This window comes from Megalobrama amblycephala, linkage group LG1 (genome assembly GCF_018812025.1).
Source record: "Megalobrama amblycephala isolate DHTTF-2021 linkage group LG1, ASM1881202v1, whole genome shotgun sequence".
NCBI classification, from domain to species: Eukaryota; Metazoa; Chordata; class Actinopteri; order Cypriniformes; family Xenocyprididae; genus Megalobrama; species Megalobrama amblycephala.
The window spans coordinates 10,269,616-10,285,023 of record NC_063044.1 but is presented as its reverse complement, the minus strand read 5'-3'; the positions used below and the strand labels follow the sequence as shown (position 1 = coordinate 10,285,023).

Here is a 15,408-nt window from a genome sequence, read left to right as displayed (position 1 = left end):
TTGGTCTCATGATGTCAAAATGTGAACAGCATGATGAAGAGGACTGTTTAAATACAAATTTTCATTGAACCGGAACATTTAGTGCTCGATTCATGGATCAGACAGTTGTTGTGATTTTTGCGGTTAATCACCTTGTTAGAGAACAGCATATTATGCAAGAAGTACTAAAACATTGAACAGTTGGACATGTGCATTCAAAAGTTTAGAGAAGGTCAAATTAAGTTCACCTTTAAAGGTTATAGTGCATTTTAGGTGCATTCTGAAATTTCACCTGAAAGTCAAATATCCCTAATTTTTTTGTGAGTAGTGTACACACACACACACACACACACACACACACACTTAAAACACAATTAAACACAATTAAAACACAATTAAAAACATTTGTATAGCACAACTTTTTAATGAAGCAACAACATTATAGGCAGGACAAAAGACTATTACTATTCTTTCATTGTGCAAAAGTATTATAAAGGCTCCAACACAGAGTGGCACTTATGCACATCCTGTGTGCAGAATGATGCGCTTAAAGCAACACAGAGTCACTCCTATGCAACAGTTTATTGAGCAATTTTTTTAAACAGTTTTAAATTTCAGTTACTGTGTGTGTGAAGAATGATTCATAGCACTCTATTCCCAGTGTTGTGATCTAACAGACACTGTTTCAGATGTGTGCGCACTGCTTTTTGCAAGGCTTTAAAACATATTTTTTTAGGGAAGCTTTTATTTGATTTACTTCTAATTTTTTCTATACCACTTACTTATGGAACTGCTTTTATAACATGTTTTATATTTTTGTTGTATATCTGAATGCCCCACTTTTATGAATGCATTTTATTTTATCTTTTATTTTATTGTATTTCTCGTTTAGGGTGTACTCACACTAGGCATGGTTGCCTTGAACCGAGCCCGAGCCCGAGCCCGATTGTCCCCCCTCCCCACTCCCCCTCTTGCCTGCACTCACACTGCACTTAACGTTCCGGGCCGGAGCATGCTTGCATCATATACGATGCAGCTTTCTGAATGGAAGAAAACATGAAGAAATGCACTTTCGCTAAGATGCTGCCTAATATAGGCTATTTATATGCCACACAGCGATTTTCAATAGCACGTATCAGAGAATTATTACAAAGGCAGCTGACGACATTAATGGAGGAATTTGCAGCTTTACTCGCAAACTACGATTCCTGTTCATCAATAAGGTGAGAATCATCAATTTGGTGGCCCTTATGAAATAGAGTCATCTTAGTGAAACTGATTATGTTGTGCGTACTCCAGATTGCAGAAGAAAAACACGAGTCTGTCATGTGAATATGCTGAAGCCTTATTATAAGAGAGCTCATGCTGCTGAGGATGTTGATGTCCCATCTGTTACCGTAGTAACACCCACTGGCCGCGGCGAAAAAGATGATGCAGTTAACAATTTTGAACGAATTGCAAGACTGAAATTCAGTAATGTTGTTAAACATCGAACAAATGTTGTCTTATCTTCCTGATCAGCAACGTCGAGATATTATTTTGTTGATTAAAGAATAATTTCTTTGTTTGCAGATACTCCCTCTCAGACTACTGTGATAGTGCACATTATTAAAAATTGAGGGATCAGCTTCCATACGTCAACATCACTATATCGTGTAAATCCTGTAAAAATGGGAGATTATGAAAGAGGAGGTGAAGTACTAGCTGGATCAGGGGCTTGCTGTCTCCAGCTCCAGCCCATGCAGCTAACCTTGTATCCTTGTACCTAACCCTGGTGGTACCAATAGAATTTGTAACAACTACCACAAGGTTAACAGTGTCACAAAACCTGATTCCTTCCACATGCCCTATATGGAAGACTGCATATATTGAATAGTAGGCTATTACAGAGCATTTTGCAAGAATTTTGCTTCTGTCATGTCTCCAATTACTGACTTATTGAGTTCATTTAGAACCTTTATCTGGTGAAAATGTGAAAATGATTTTAAAGTGGCAAAAGATTTGTTGTGTTTTGCTCCTGTTCTGGCCACCCTTGAATTCACTCGCCCTTTTAAACTTGAGGTATTTGCCAGTGTTGTAGGAGCTGGAGCAGTGCTGTTACAGGATGATGACAGTGGAATTGACCACCCCCTGTGTTACTTCTCCAGGAAGTTTTTAAAACCTCAACAAAACTACAGTACTATTGAAAAAGAAACGCTTGCTTACTATTAGCACAAACTTTTTTTTTTTTTTTTTTTATGTGGGCAGCAGTTCTCTTCCAATTAAAGTGTTCAGGGATCATAATGCCCTGACTTTTCTTTCACGCATGTCAAATCACAATTAGTGTCTGATGAGACTGTCATTGATTGTGCAGGAATTTAATTTGAAAATTACAGCACAAGAAAGGAGCTGACAATATTATTGCTGATGTTCTTTCCCAGTCAGTTGGTGTGTGACTTTTCATTGATGGCTGATATAGTTTTTCTTTATTTTTTTGTTTCCTTGTAATAACACTGGAGTTTGTTTCTTATTGGGGTGGATCTTACGTCCTCGGGCATATATAATATTAAACTCTGATTTGTGGGTATGTTTTCCTCTCTCGAGTTTCTCTCACTCCTGTTGCTCCAGATTCCAGCAGCTAATCACCTGGGAAAGTGGATTGGCTCCTCTCTTGGCATCACATCCTTTAAAAACCCGCTTCCACACAATACAAGGGATGCGCGGCTCTGTGTGTGTGTTCTTCCAGGACGATGCGTTTGTGTCAGCACCCCTCCGAAGTGTTGTAGCCTACTAAAGTTGATCAAAAGTGAAGTAGCCTGTTGCATGCTTAATGTTGTTCCCACTGTTTTCCCCACTGACTTTCTTTGGTTGTTGTTGCTACTATTTTTATTTTAAATATTGTGTTGGTATTAAAAGGTAATCTGTAAATATATTATAAGAAATATAATTTTATATAATATACTTTTATAAAAAAACCTGTATACATTACCGATTTTTTTTCCTCTCATGTGGCACAGATCGGGATATGACGTGAACATGTAAGCAGGAAAAAAACGCATGAATTCTGATATTCTCTGATTCGGTTTCAGGCCTCACTCGTATGTGGAAATAAATCTGATACGTGCATTTGCATCTGCCATGTAAGCGGTCAAATCAGATATTCCCCAGTAAATGTGAGTCGTATGTCGTTGAAAAAGGGAATGGAGGCAAATGACGTCAACTCAGGTGGACACGAACTGTGATCACATGACACTAATGGCTCTACTCTTTTTTCTCCACCTTACGAAAGCAATGTTTTGCTGACCTTTAAAGATAGTGCAAAAAGCAAAACGTATAAAATGTTGTCTGCCTCCATTGCGTATACATATCGCGCCAACTTCCTTTTCCGGGTCAGAACGTCTTGGGCTGTTTTGCCAGTGTATAGTGTAAATGCAAATATCGGATACGGGTCACTTTTAAAAGATAATGTAAGCGGGTCGTCAAAAAAAAAAAAAAAACGGATATAGTCAGATATAGTCATATAGCCAGAATTAGGCCTTAGTTCAATAGGGATATTTAAGTATCTTTTATAAATATACACTAGAAAAAAAACATTACTGGTGTGTATCTTGAGACAAAACAATGACACTGGCATATTTAAGATCTGTCAGTACAAGTTGTTTTCATATCAGTCATGACAACTCTTGAGGTTTAGCACATTGTTTAACATGTAACAGTTTGGCAATGTTAATGTATTGCGTCTTGGCAGACTAGATCTGTTATGCTGCTGATGATTATTGCTACTACAGAGAAAGACAGAGATTGGCTACTGCTAATAGATACACAGACACTGTTGTGAGCATGTAAGATATGTGCTACATAAATAGACATGCATAAATTCCATAGCAGATCTAGGCAGGTGGAGCTGGCGGAGGTGGAGGAAATCTGAAAGCATTCTGCAGGATTAGATTGCAGCAAACACTGAAAAATACTATTTAAGCAATTTCATTGGCTGTAGGATCAGCAAAAGGCCAATCAACTTGTGTCTTGTAGTAATGATGTGGTTGCTTGCAGATTACATGTAAAGGACATATCAGCCTGCACCCTCTAGAGTTTCATGAGTAAACTAGACAAATATGTACATCTTTTTAAAAAAAAAAAAAAAAAAAAAGAAGAAGATTCCTGTTCAGCATACCTGAGATTGCCCAGAGTGTAGTTTGGGTGGTTGAGTGCATCAGAGAGCAGCTTCGCTCCTAAATCTCCTGGGTGATTGTAGCTCAGATCCAACTCTCTCAGGTGTGAGGGGTTTAGAACTTCAGAGCTGAAGACACATAATGACAGCCTTCATATGTCACCATACAGCCAGACAATCTACAGACAAACACAGACAACAGTCCACATGATATTAGTTTGGCAATCAGATGTCATCATCACAGTCAATGGCAGTAGCTGTTACCCAGCCAACATGGCTGTGCGGACCCACACTAAACCCATATGGTGTTCGTCCATGCAAGGCCCACAGATGTTTTCCCTTTTGGGGCCCCTATCTGGACAAGTAAACCAACAAAACAACCTGTAGATTTTTAGCAGCTGTTTCCAGACAGACAAAGTTAGAAAGACCACATTGCAGTAGTTCAAAAACTCCATTAGACCTCATCAGCATTAGGTCCCCCCCAATTAATCATGGCACAGCAGGTGGTCAACCAAAATGCCTATTACTGCCATGTGTACCACCGCCACAAGGATGTGACGGTAAATACAACTCAGTGGCCAAGGGCCAATTGTCAATGGCCAGTAAGGCTGAAATTGGGATATTTACAGTAATAAATGAAGTTAAAATAATGAAACAAATGGCTGGTAATGATAATAAAAATATTAATGTAGCATTGTAGGGGGGCTCTGTCATGAATCCAATCCTTGTTGTTTCTCCTACTCAACACCAGATACCCACTGGTCTCCATCTCCCATAATCCCTCACCTAGGAACTGATTAGTCACTCACCTGTCACTCACCAATCAGACAGACTATTTAAGATGCACTCTCTCACGCACACACGGCGAAGTATTGTAAGCCTGTGCTGCACTACCAAGCATTTACCCAGTTGTCTTGGCTTGTTCTTGTTTTTGACCTCTGGACTGATTTCCCACTGTTTGATCTTTTGCTCCCTGCCCTGACCCTCACCTGTATTGTGAATTACTCTTTTGTCTTGCCCGTAATGTTACTGTTTGCTGGTGTTGACCTTGCTTGTCTGACTACATTTGTTAATAAAGCCTGCAAGTGGATCTCCAACGCTGTTGTCATGCTGTTACGTTACATCTAGTCAGTATGTATTGCTCTGTGATAAGACACTGTCTAGAGCAGTGTTTCACAACCCTGGTCCTGAAGGACCCCCAACACTGCAGGTTTTGTCTTTTTCCCTAATTAAACATACCTGATTCAACTCATCAGCTTATTAGAAGAAACTCTACTACCTGAAATGAGTGTGTCAGACAGAGGAGACTTTCAAAATGTGCAGTGTTGGGGGTCCTCCAGGACCAGGGTTGAGAAACACTGGTCTAGAGTATGCAAATGTGCTGTTAGTTGGTTGTATGAAAGAACAAGCAGCTTTACTGGTAATCATGCAAAAGTGAGCATGAATTATTATAAAAACATCAGTACATCTACCTGATTTGCAAAGTAGGAGAGAGCAATCCACCATCAAATTAATACAAAAAATGGCTCCGAATGAACATCCTCTTCATGATTTTGTTCCACTAACTAGGGCTGAAAAAACTTGTCGTCTTAAGAAGCAAATTTGCATTATTTGCATTAATTGCGTTAAAATATTTTAACATGTTAGTGATTAATCACATGAGTTAATGGGTTAACAGTGACACCCCTAATAAAATAATATGGGAAAAAAATCATGCCTGCAAATGTTGTTTTTGTCTTTTCTGGCATTCAATTGAGAGCAGATGCCACAAACGGTGGCAAAATGTAACAATAATTTATAGTAATTGCATTTTGTTAGTTTTTATGAAAAAAAGAGGAAAAAGGATCCCGCACATTAGAACTAGCATGTGTGACCAGTCACGGAAAGTAGGGACACAAGTCGGTTCTGGGGCATTTTGAGTTATTCACAGATTTTGAAAGTGTAGTCTCCAACCTTTCCAACGATGTGTAACACATGGAAATCTGATAATATTTGGAGAAGTTGTGGCCATTTGAAGGTAGGCACTCAAAAATGCTCAAAGGGCAGAAAATGACCTCTAATTTTGCAGTTCTCGCCTGTTCTCACCTGCTGGGAGTGACAAAAGGGCTCATTTACATCTCATTTAGATAAGCCATACCCCCTGTAAAGCTGCATGGTTGCATAGCAACAACAGACGCAACGGGAAAAATCGGACCGCATACTATTAATAATAAAGGATAATGTGCATTGTAAATGTCAGTAATTTATCTTTTTTGACATTAGGACTTTTTTAACAGGATTCTGTGATAACTGTATAGTCCTGGTTTAGACCTCAGTTAGTGGTTAGACCTGGTTTGAGTCAAAGGATTAAAAAAATCCTGTACATCAAACTCTTCAATAAATACTTTTACTTTTGACTTATAACGCACATTTTACGGCTACGGATACTTTATACTTTTACTTACGTAGGAATTTAATCTGATACATTTACTATTACATTACTAAATCCTTGTTAAGAATATTAAGTAGTAACTGGCTAAAATTATTAGCGTCACATTCAATTCAAGAATAGTAAGGTTTACATGAGCTAAGTCATTCACACCAGTCAATTCAAGCAGTTGAAGCGTTATTCAAATTAATAGCAGATGCTAACATTACCATCTAAAAGCCCATTATAGTAATGGGGGTTTTTGGCAAGTGATACGATGCTAACGATTACAATTAAAACGAAACTCCTGAGCTAGCTAATAGCAAAAGACACATGAGATAACGTGTAGCCTACGTGTTCTTAGAATGAACACAAAACGACAAATTTTGATGTTTATGGAAACTCACCCCATAAGAAACAGAAAAGATCTCGTTGCCTCCAATGAAATAAGTTGTTTGGGCACACTTTCTCTTTGTCGGGGTCTTCTTTGTGGATGTAACCATCTCTGAAGTTTGCACTACTATGCGTCTGTTTGCCTCTAAATGTCCAATAATTCGCATGTCCTGACACTCTTTTTTCCACAGCTAAAGAATCCAGCCGTATGTTGTACTTCAAAACATTTTTGGTGTAACGGCCACGGTTCAGCTCGTCTGCGAAATTCTTTGCGGCGTCCATCTTCATTAAATTTTGATATCAGCTAGAGCCGGCCAGAGCGCTGCATAAATAAGTAGCCACGCTTCCCTTGGAGGGCGGCGGCAATAACAAAAGAAACAAAAGCTGGCGTATCCGATTCCAGTATGGAAATACAAACAGACAATGACACGCCCCTACTGTGAGATAGAATCCCAGAAAAACAAGCCGATTTCAACCTCAAAATGTACGCTTTTAAATAAACCAATACTGCTACCTAAAACACAGAGATGCTTCTTCGTGATCTCAACTAACAGATTCTGCAAAAAAACTAAAATCACCAATTTTGAAAAAAAAAAACCCGCTTCTTTCTCAGTTTGCGCAATAGTTGTGCTGCCGACTTGTGTCCCTGGTTTCCGTGAGGGGTCACATATAAAATATATATCTTTAAAAACATAATTTTGGTAACTGGACCTTCATCAGGTGAAGATATATTTTTAGTACCTCAGTATCTCCAGTTGACAGTTAGGATTCTTCAGTCCATCAGAAAGCAGCTTCACTCCTGAATCCTGCAGGTCATTGTTACTCAGGTCCAGCTCTCTCAGAACAGAGACTGAGGATTGTAAAACTGATGACAAACTCTCACAAGACTGAGCAGTGAGATTACATATGGGAAATCTGAAAAGAAAAAAAACTAAATAATTTCATACAGAATAAATCTTAGAAGTGATTTAAAAAACTAATGAAAGCATTCAAACTCAAACCTCAGTATCTCCAGTTTACACTTTGGACTCTTCAGTCCATCAGAAAGAAGCTTTATCCCAGAATCATTCAGGCAATTGTTAGTCATGTCTAGCTCTCTCAGTACAGAGTTTAACAATTGTATAGCTGATGATACATTTTCACAGGACTGAGCAGTGAGATTACAGCTATGTAGCCTGTGTAGAGGAAAAAAAACAATGGTATTACATTTTTAAAATCAGGTAGGGGTTATAACCTGGAACAGATCCTAAAAGGAAGTTCTTCTGATCAAGACTGAGAGGATGTTAATTGGTGTGGTGACAGGTAATGCGTCTACACTGTGTTTCAAATTATTGTGCCAAATAAGTGCCATAAGTGACAAATCAGTAGGATTTCAGTACAATAAACATTCACATTTTAGTTTTTCTAAGAAAGTGTTTGTTTGTTTATTTATCCATGTCTTTTTAGATAACTGGCATCAATCTCAGAAAAAATAATTTGCCAGGTATACTTAGGTAAATGGAAACCCTACTTAAAGAGGTTGTTCCGTATTATTAAAGGATTAGTTCACTTTTAAATAAACTTTTGCTGATATTTACTCACCCCCATGTCATCCAAGATGTCCATGTCTTTGATGAAAACATTCCGGGATTTTTTTCCATATAATGGACTTCAATGGGCACCAAACGGTTCAAGGTCCAAATGACAGTTTCAGTGCAGTTTCAAAGGGCTTTAAACAATACCAGATGAGGAATAAGGGTCTTATCTAGTGAAATGATTGGTCATTTAAAAAAAAAAAAAAGTTTAAGCACAAATACTCGCCTTGCTCTGTTCTGCGATGCGCGTTTGTGACGTCACTTAATACGCAATTACATTGAAAAGGTCACGCTTGACGTAGGCGGAAGTACTGAGTGTTTACAAGTCAAACGCTGTTTACAAAAAAAGGTAAAACAACAATGTTGGACGCTTTTGAACTTCAAGGAGAAGATGAGTTTTTCGCCCTGCCCTACTTTTTTGAACCGAAATACACAGAGGAAGAAACTGCTGCGGCGACACACACCTCTCAAGCATCGGGCAGACGAAGATATTATGTGACGTCATGAAGGCGCATCACAGAACAGAGCAAGGCGAGTATTTGTGCTTATAAAACTTAAACTTTTTTATTATTTTTTTTAATTGACAGATCGTTTCGGTAGATAAGACCCTTATTCATCGTCTGGTATCGTTTAAAGCCCTTTGAAGCTGCACTGAAACTGTCATTTGGACCTTGAACCGTTTGGTGCCCATTGAAGTCCATTATATGGAGAAAAATCTTGGAATGTTTTCATCAAAAACCTTAATTTCTTTTCAACTGAAGAAAGAAAGACATTGACATCTTGGATGACATGGGGGTGAGTAAATTATCAGCAAAAGTTTATTTAAAAGTGAACTAATCCTTTAATCAAGTCACAGTTATCATGTAATATGGGGAGGAAGAAAGATCTTTCTGAAGATGAAAAGCATGAAATGGTGCAATATTGTGCAAAAGGCATAAACTAATATTGTGTGAAAACTGAATGCAGATTATTGAAATATAATAAGATTTGTGAGTGATTTAGAGCACAGCAGAACTCAGTCAGATAAAGGCTTATTAAGGAAAGTTTCCGTCAAACAAGTTAATTGTATTAAAAGGGGCAGCTATAAAAAAAGCCAGTGTTGAGCAGCAAACAGGTATTTGAAGCTGCTGGTGTCTCTGGAGTCTTGAGAACCTTGCATTTTAGCCACCACTAACCAAACCTCACAAAGAGAAACATTTACAGTGGGTGTAGAAATACATTTTCAAACAATTTTTATTGCTGTGGTGTTTTTTGCATCATGGGATAGTGCATAGTGCATTGTATTTCAGAAGGCACTATCCTTCTTTTTATACCATAGCTGAAAATGGCCAGTTATGAACGACACATACCTTGCAGAAGTCATTTTGACACCCTCAGAGACCCTAAAGGGACCTTCCATCTCACCTCCCAATATTCCAGCCCAAATCATCACCCGCAAGCTTCCTGCTGATGTCGCAGTCTTGTTGGAACATGGTGGCCATTCACCAACCATCAAGAAATCCATCCATTTAGACCATCCATTATAGTACGGCATTCGTCAGTGAATAAAACTATTTCAAAAATGAGTCTTCATGTATTTCTAAACCCACTGTAAATGTTTCTCTTTGTGAGCTCTGGCTAGTGGTGGCTGAAATGCGTCTTTATGCACAACTGCCAGCCTGCATGGAGAAGTTCTCAAGACTCCAGAGATACCAGCAGCTTCAAATACCTGTTTGCTGCTCAACACTGGCTTTTTTTTATAGCTGCCCTTTTAATACAATTAATATTTTGACAGGAACTTTCCTTAACCTGTACTGGTGCGCCGACACACCAAAGCTTCTTTGTTTAAATTAGCTCAAATTTACTGTTAGATTTAATGTAATTACCTTGACAAACTATACATCATTAAAAAGATCTAAGACTCGAGCTTCAATTTTTAATCTTTATTTTACTCTCAACATCATATAGTGACCGTTATTTGTTAATATGCGTTGGGAGTTATGAATATGAGAAACGGAGTCGTTACCTTTTTATTGAAATATGAGCGTCAGCCTCAGCCATTGATAAAAAAAACTCCTGTGAGATCGTCATGAAAATACTCCACAAAATAACATCCCTCAGGGCTTTTAGCTTAAAAGCATGCACATTTGGATAAATATTGATGGATTCTCATACGTTTATGTCAATTTTCTATACAGAGGAGTAATATTTATTCAATTTTTACCCAAAACATGCTGTTGTCATCATATGAGCGCTGTATACACTGACTACTGTGTTTTCAAATCATACCTGCAGCCGGAGGGCGCTCTGTGCACACTAGTCCACAAATAACACATGATGAACAAGAGGCAATCATGTGACATACACGGAACTAACAGAGGCTACCAGACATCTCTATAATCATTGATATAAACATACAGAACGTCACTTTTGAAAGTAATAAATACACGATTGTGACGATATGTGGTTTATCTGTGTTCTTCACGCCATGTCAGGTATTCATAATAGTAGATTATTTATATAATGCAATGCTAATCAAGATAGCTTTTCTCATTGTGCAGAATAGCATACAATGATATATTTTCTGTCTGATTTTTGATCCGAAGCCACATCACATCACAGAAGGTTATTTAAAACCTAGTAAGTTTGGAGTAAAAATGTGGCTTTAATCTTATACATTGTCGTGTTTTGTTGGTGTGCTAAGATGTGTTAGCTAACATGCTTACGAGCCCAGGGATGCACCTGTTCTGAGCTAATGCAAATAAATCATTTTGAATCGTAAAGCTCACTTTTTTTCTGTCTTTTTTTCCACGAAGGGCATTAGATACAGTTTGAAAGAAGGTGAAGTGAGAAGTTTGGTGAATGAAATGAGGGATTAAATCATCTTGAATAGAACATCAGTAATTATAATATAGACAAAAGAAAAGAATAATTAGAGCCATAAGCAGGATGGAGAGGTGTGAATGTGTTCAGGGGAGACTGAAACTGAATGGGGCAGTTAGCACCACAAACCCAATATGGACAATACACTTGAATAGATGACAATAAACATCAGTTAACATTTTAGAGTCTTTTCTAAATAAAGTGGTCATGACATGGTCTTGAAAAACATGTAATAAAACTCAGAGTTTTAAACTTGTCATCTTCAGATTTGAAATGTAACATGGTCAGACATGTGGCTTCAGCTGCAGTGCATTTCTAGATTGCCACAAGGCCAACTTCACTTTTATTTTCATAAATATATTTCATAAAAATAAATTTCTAATAACTTTTCAAAACTTTGAAGCTATTTTTAACTATAATTAATACTTAATTATGAGTTTACCATGAACTGCAAAGTGTCTGCTTTCAAATGAGACCTTACTTATGCTTTTAGTGCAAAGGGTTCATGAACTGTATCTGTTTTAGTTTTGGTATGTCATTTCTTGGGATTTTCCAAAAGCAGGGGTGCTGGCTAACAGGTTAATAAGCCTTTATCTGACCAAGTTCTGCTGTGCACTAAATCACTTACAGATCTTATGATAATTCAATTTCCATTCAGTTTTCACACAATATCAGCACAATTCCATGCTTTTCATCTTCAGAAAGATCTTTCTTCCTCCTCATATTGCATGAGAACTGTGACTTGCTTAATAATGTGGAACAACCTCTTTAATTAGGGTTTCCATTTAATCCTCTGGGGTCTGAGGATTTTTGGGGCCCTGGAGAAGTTTTGACATGCCCTTTTTTCAGTTGTTCATAAACATATTAATGGAAAAGGTGTCATTATACTGTATTCAGCACAAACTAGGCTACCATAATATGTGAGGAACATGTATGTACATGTACATTTTTGAAGGAATAACGTTTATGTGTGGTTATTGAAAAACAAAAAACTTAAGTCACTGAAATAAGGCACAAAATAAATACAAAATATGTGTTCACAAGACATCTGGGTATTGGAGGTTGTAGACTTTTTTTTTTTTTTCAAAATGATGTAAAAATTATCCTGTCTACTCATTCATATAAAACAATATAGATATATACATTTTGTAAGACACTTTTTGTCAAGAAACACAGTATACATGGAAGCGTGAATCTTCATGAATAATGCTGTGATTCACACCTGAGAAAACAAAGACCCGCATAATGAGCCCTTTCAGCCAGGTAGGCTATGCGAAATAACCCTCTGTGATCATGCTGATAACAGGAATACATTAATATAATGTCTACTCTTGACAAAAAAAATGATTTTTATGATATCATGCATGCATGTATTATTGAAAATCATGTAAAGAAAATTTTGAATAGGCCTATGTTAAATTACAGTACCAGTCAAAAGTTTGGACGCATTACTATTATAATTTTTTTAAAAGAAGTCTCAAACCAAATAATGGTTCTTATTTTAATATACTTTAAATATAATTCTTATTTCTGTGATGCAAAGCATCTCAACATCTATGTTAGGCCTACCTCTATGGCATTTCATATAGGCTATTATATTTGTTATATAGGCTATAGCCTAAATGTTTATGCGCCGTTGACAAACTATACATCATTAAAAAGATCTAAGACTCTAATACATGTATTGCCTCAGAATTTGCCTCTGAATAGCGCTTGCTCCATGGGCGTGGCCACATTAGTGGATAATGAGCTGACTCACAGACATCTGATATGTCTATCTTTTCATTCAGATTACATAAACAGAGAATTTTTGTTTTCGATTTGACTTATACGATTTAAAACCTGACATTCCACTGTTTCTTTAGACATAAGCCTCATTTTTTGTCTTTAGTATTAACTAAGTTACACTTCATTTTCTGAGAATTATCAGATTGGACTTCGTTCAGAGGGAGACGACAGATCACGCATCATGTTAGTTTCCTTTATTTTGCAAAAAGCACAACATTTTCTTTTTACTCTGTGTGTACACAAATAAAAGAAGGTATTTCACAGATTAAAATTGAGTATAACTCTTAATTGTATGTGCAAAATTGACAGAGTATTTTTAGTCTCTTTCACACTGGTAAGAAAAAAAAACGAGGTGGTATCACCGGCGATACCGCCGACTCCAGAGTGTTAACTAAGTACACCTGGCAAATTATTTTGTCTGAGATTGATACCAGTTATCTAAAAAGACATGGATAAATAAACAAACAAATACTTTCTTAAAAAAAATAAAATCTGAATGTTTATTGTACTGAAATTCTACTGATATGTCACTTGCATAATAATTTGGAACACAGTATAATTTTAGAGACTCTAGCGCTCAGTTGATCAGGGGTTCATGGAGTTCATTACTTGACAGTTGGACATGTAAATGACAGGAACGGCATCATCAAATCTCTTTGTTCTTAATAGCTGAGAACTGTTCCAAGTTTTTTTCTCCAGCAATGCAGTAGCAGATTAGGGGCCAGATTTACTAAAAAGGGCAAATTAGCGTGAGAGCGCAATTCTAAAAAGGGCAGATGGGAGTGGAAAATTCTGCCTGTGATCTACTGACAACGTGCAAATTAAAGAACACAGACACAGCTGGATCATTTCCATAATGACCAACGCAATCTGTTGGTTAATGTCTGGTTTATCTTAGTAAGTCACCTTGCGTGATTCATTTAAATACTCTCCTTCCATAAATTTTGTGTCTAAAAAAGGAAAACTACAAATGCATAGGCAATAAGTTCAGCCGCAAAAATATCCGTGTCCTTGCCTCTTCAGCACTAATTTCACACTGCATGTCTTTAGTAAATCCTGACAGTTTTTTAACGGCAAAAGAGGGTTTGCGGTGGCACAAGCTTTTAGTAAATCTGGCCTTTGAGCTTTAACCCTCTGGGGTCGACAAATGCACAGGTGTGTTCACTCTTTTGTCCTGATAACAGGAACTTAAAATACTCCATCATTTTGATTGTACAGATTGGAGTAAGACACCATTCAAAACTGTGAAGAATTATTTTTGTGCGGCAAAAAAAAAAAAACTTTATTCAACAATATCTAGTGATGGGAGATTTCAAAACACTGCTTCATTAAGCTTCAAATTTTGAAATCACTCATCACTAGATACTGTTGAATAAAGTTTTTTTTTTTTTTTTTTTTGCCACACATGAGGTTGAGTAAACAATGACATAATTTTCATTTTTGGGTGAACTAACCCTTTAATAATATACAGTGTCCTCCACAAATATTGGCACCCTTAGGAAATATGAGCAAAGGCGGCTGTGAAAATAAATCTGCATTGTTTATCTTTTTGATCTTTCATTAAAAAAATTCACAAAATTCTAACCTTTCATTTAAGTAAAACAATTGAAAATGGATGGAAAAGCTCATTATGAAATAAATGTTTTTCTCTTGTTCATGTTGGCCACAATTATTGGCACCCAATTATTGCAATGTCCTTTTCCCAAGATAACAGCTCTGAGTCTTCTTATATAATGCCTGATGAGTTTGAAAAACACCTGAGGAGAGATCAGAGACCATTCCTCCATACAGAATCTCTCCAGATCCATCAGATTCCAGCTCCATGTTGGTACTTCTTCTCTTCAGTTCACTCCACTCATTTTCTTTAGGTTTCATGTCAGGGAACTGGGATGGCCATGGCAGAAGCTTCATTTTGTGCTCAGTGACACATTTTTGTTTTGGTTTTGATGTTTGTTTTGGATCATTGTCCTGATGGACAATCCAACCACTGACCATTATTGGATTTCTAGCAGAAGTGGTCAGGTTTTGAGTTTTTATCTGTTGGTATTTGATAGAATCCATGATACTATGTATCTGAACAAGACGTCCAGGACCTCCAGCAGAAAAACAGGCACACAGCATTAAAGATCCAGCAGCATATTTAACCGTGGGCATGGGGTACTTTTTATCCATGTGTGCACCAAACCCATCTGGTGGGTTTGCTACCAAAAAGCTATTTTTTTAGTTTCATCTTACCATAGAAGCCGGTCCCATTT

General features: G+C 37.2%; 1 protein-coding gene across 1 annotated transcript in view; it reads right to left on the bottom strand.

The window, feature by feature from the left end:
* LOC125250578 (NACHT, LRR and PYD domains-containing protein 12-like) overlaps window positions 1-15,408 on the bottom strand; it is a 129,535-nt gene that overhangs the window by 14,361 nt on the left and 99,766 nt on the right. The window contains 4 exon segments of the mRNA XM_048163219.1: window positions 4,133-4,248; window positions 4,251-4,308; window positions 7,671-7,844; window positions 7,931-8,104. Of these exon segments, the coding sequence (XP_048019176.1) occupies window positions 4,133-4,248; window positions 4,251-4,308; window positions 7,671-7,844; window positions 7,931-8,104 (522 nt within the window).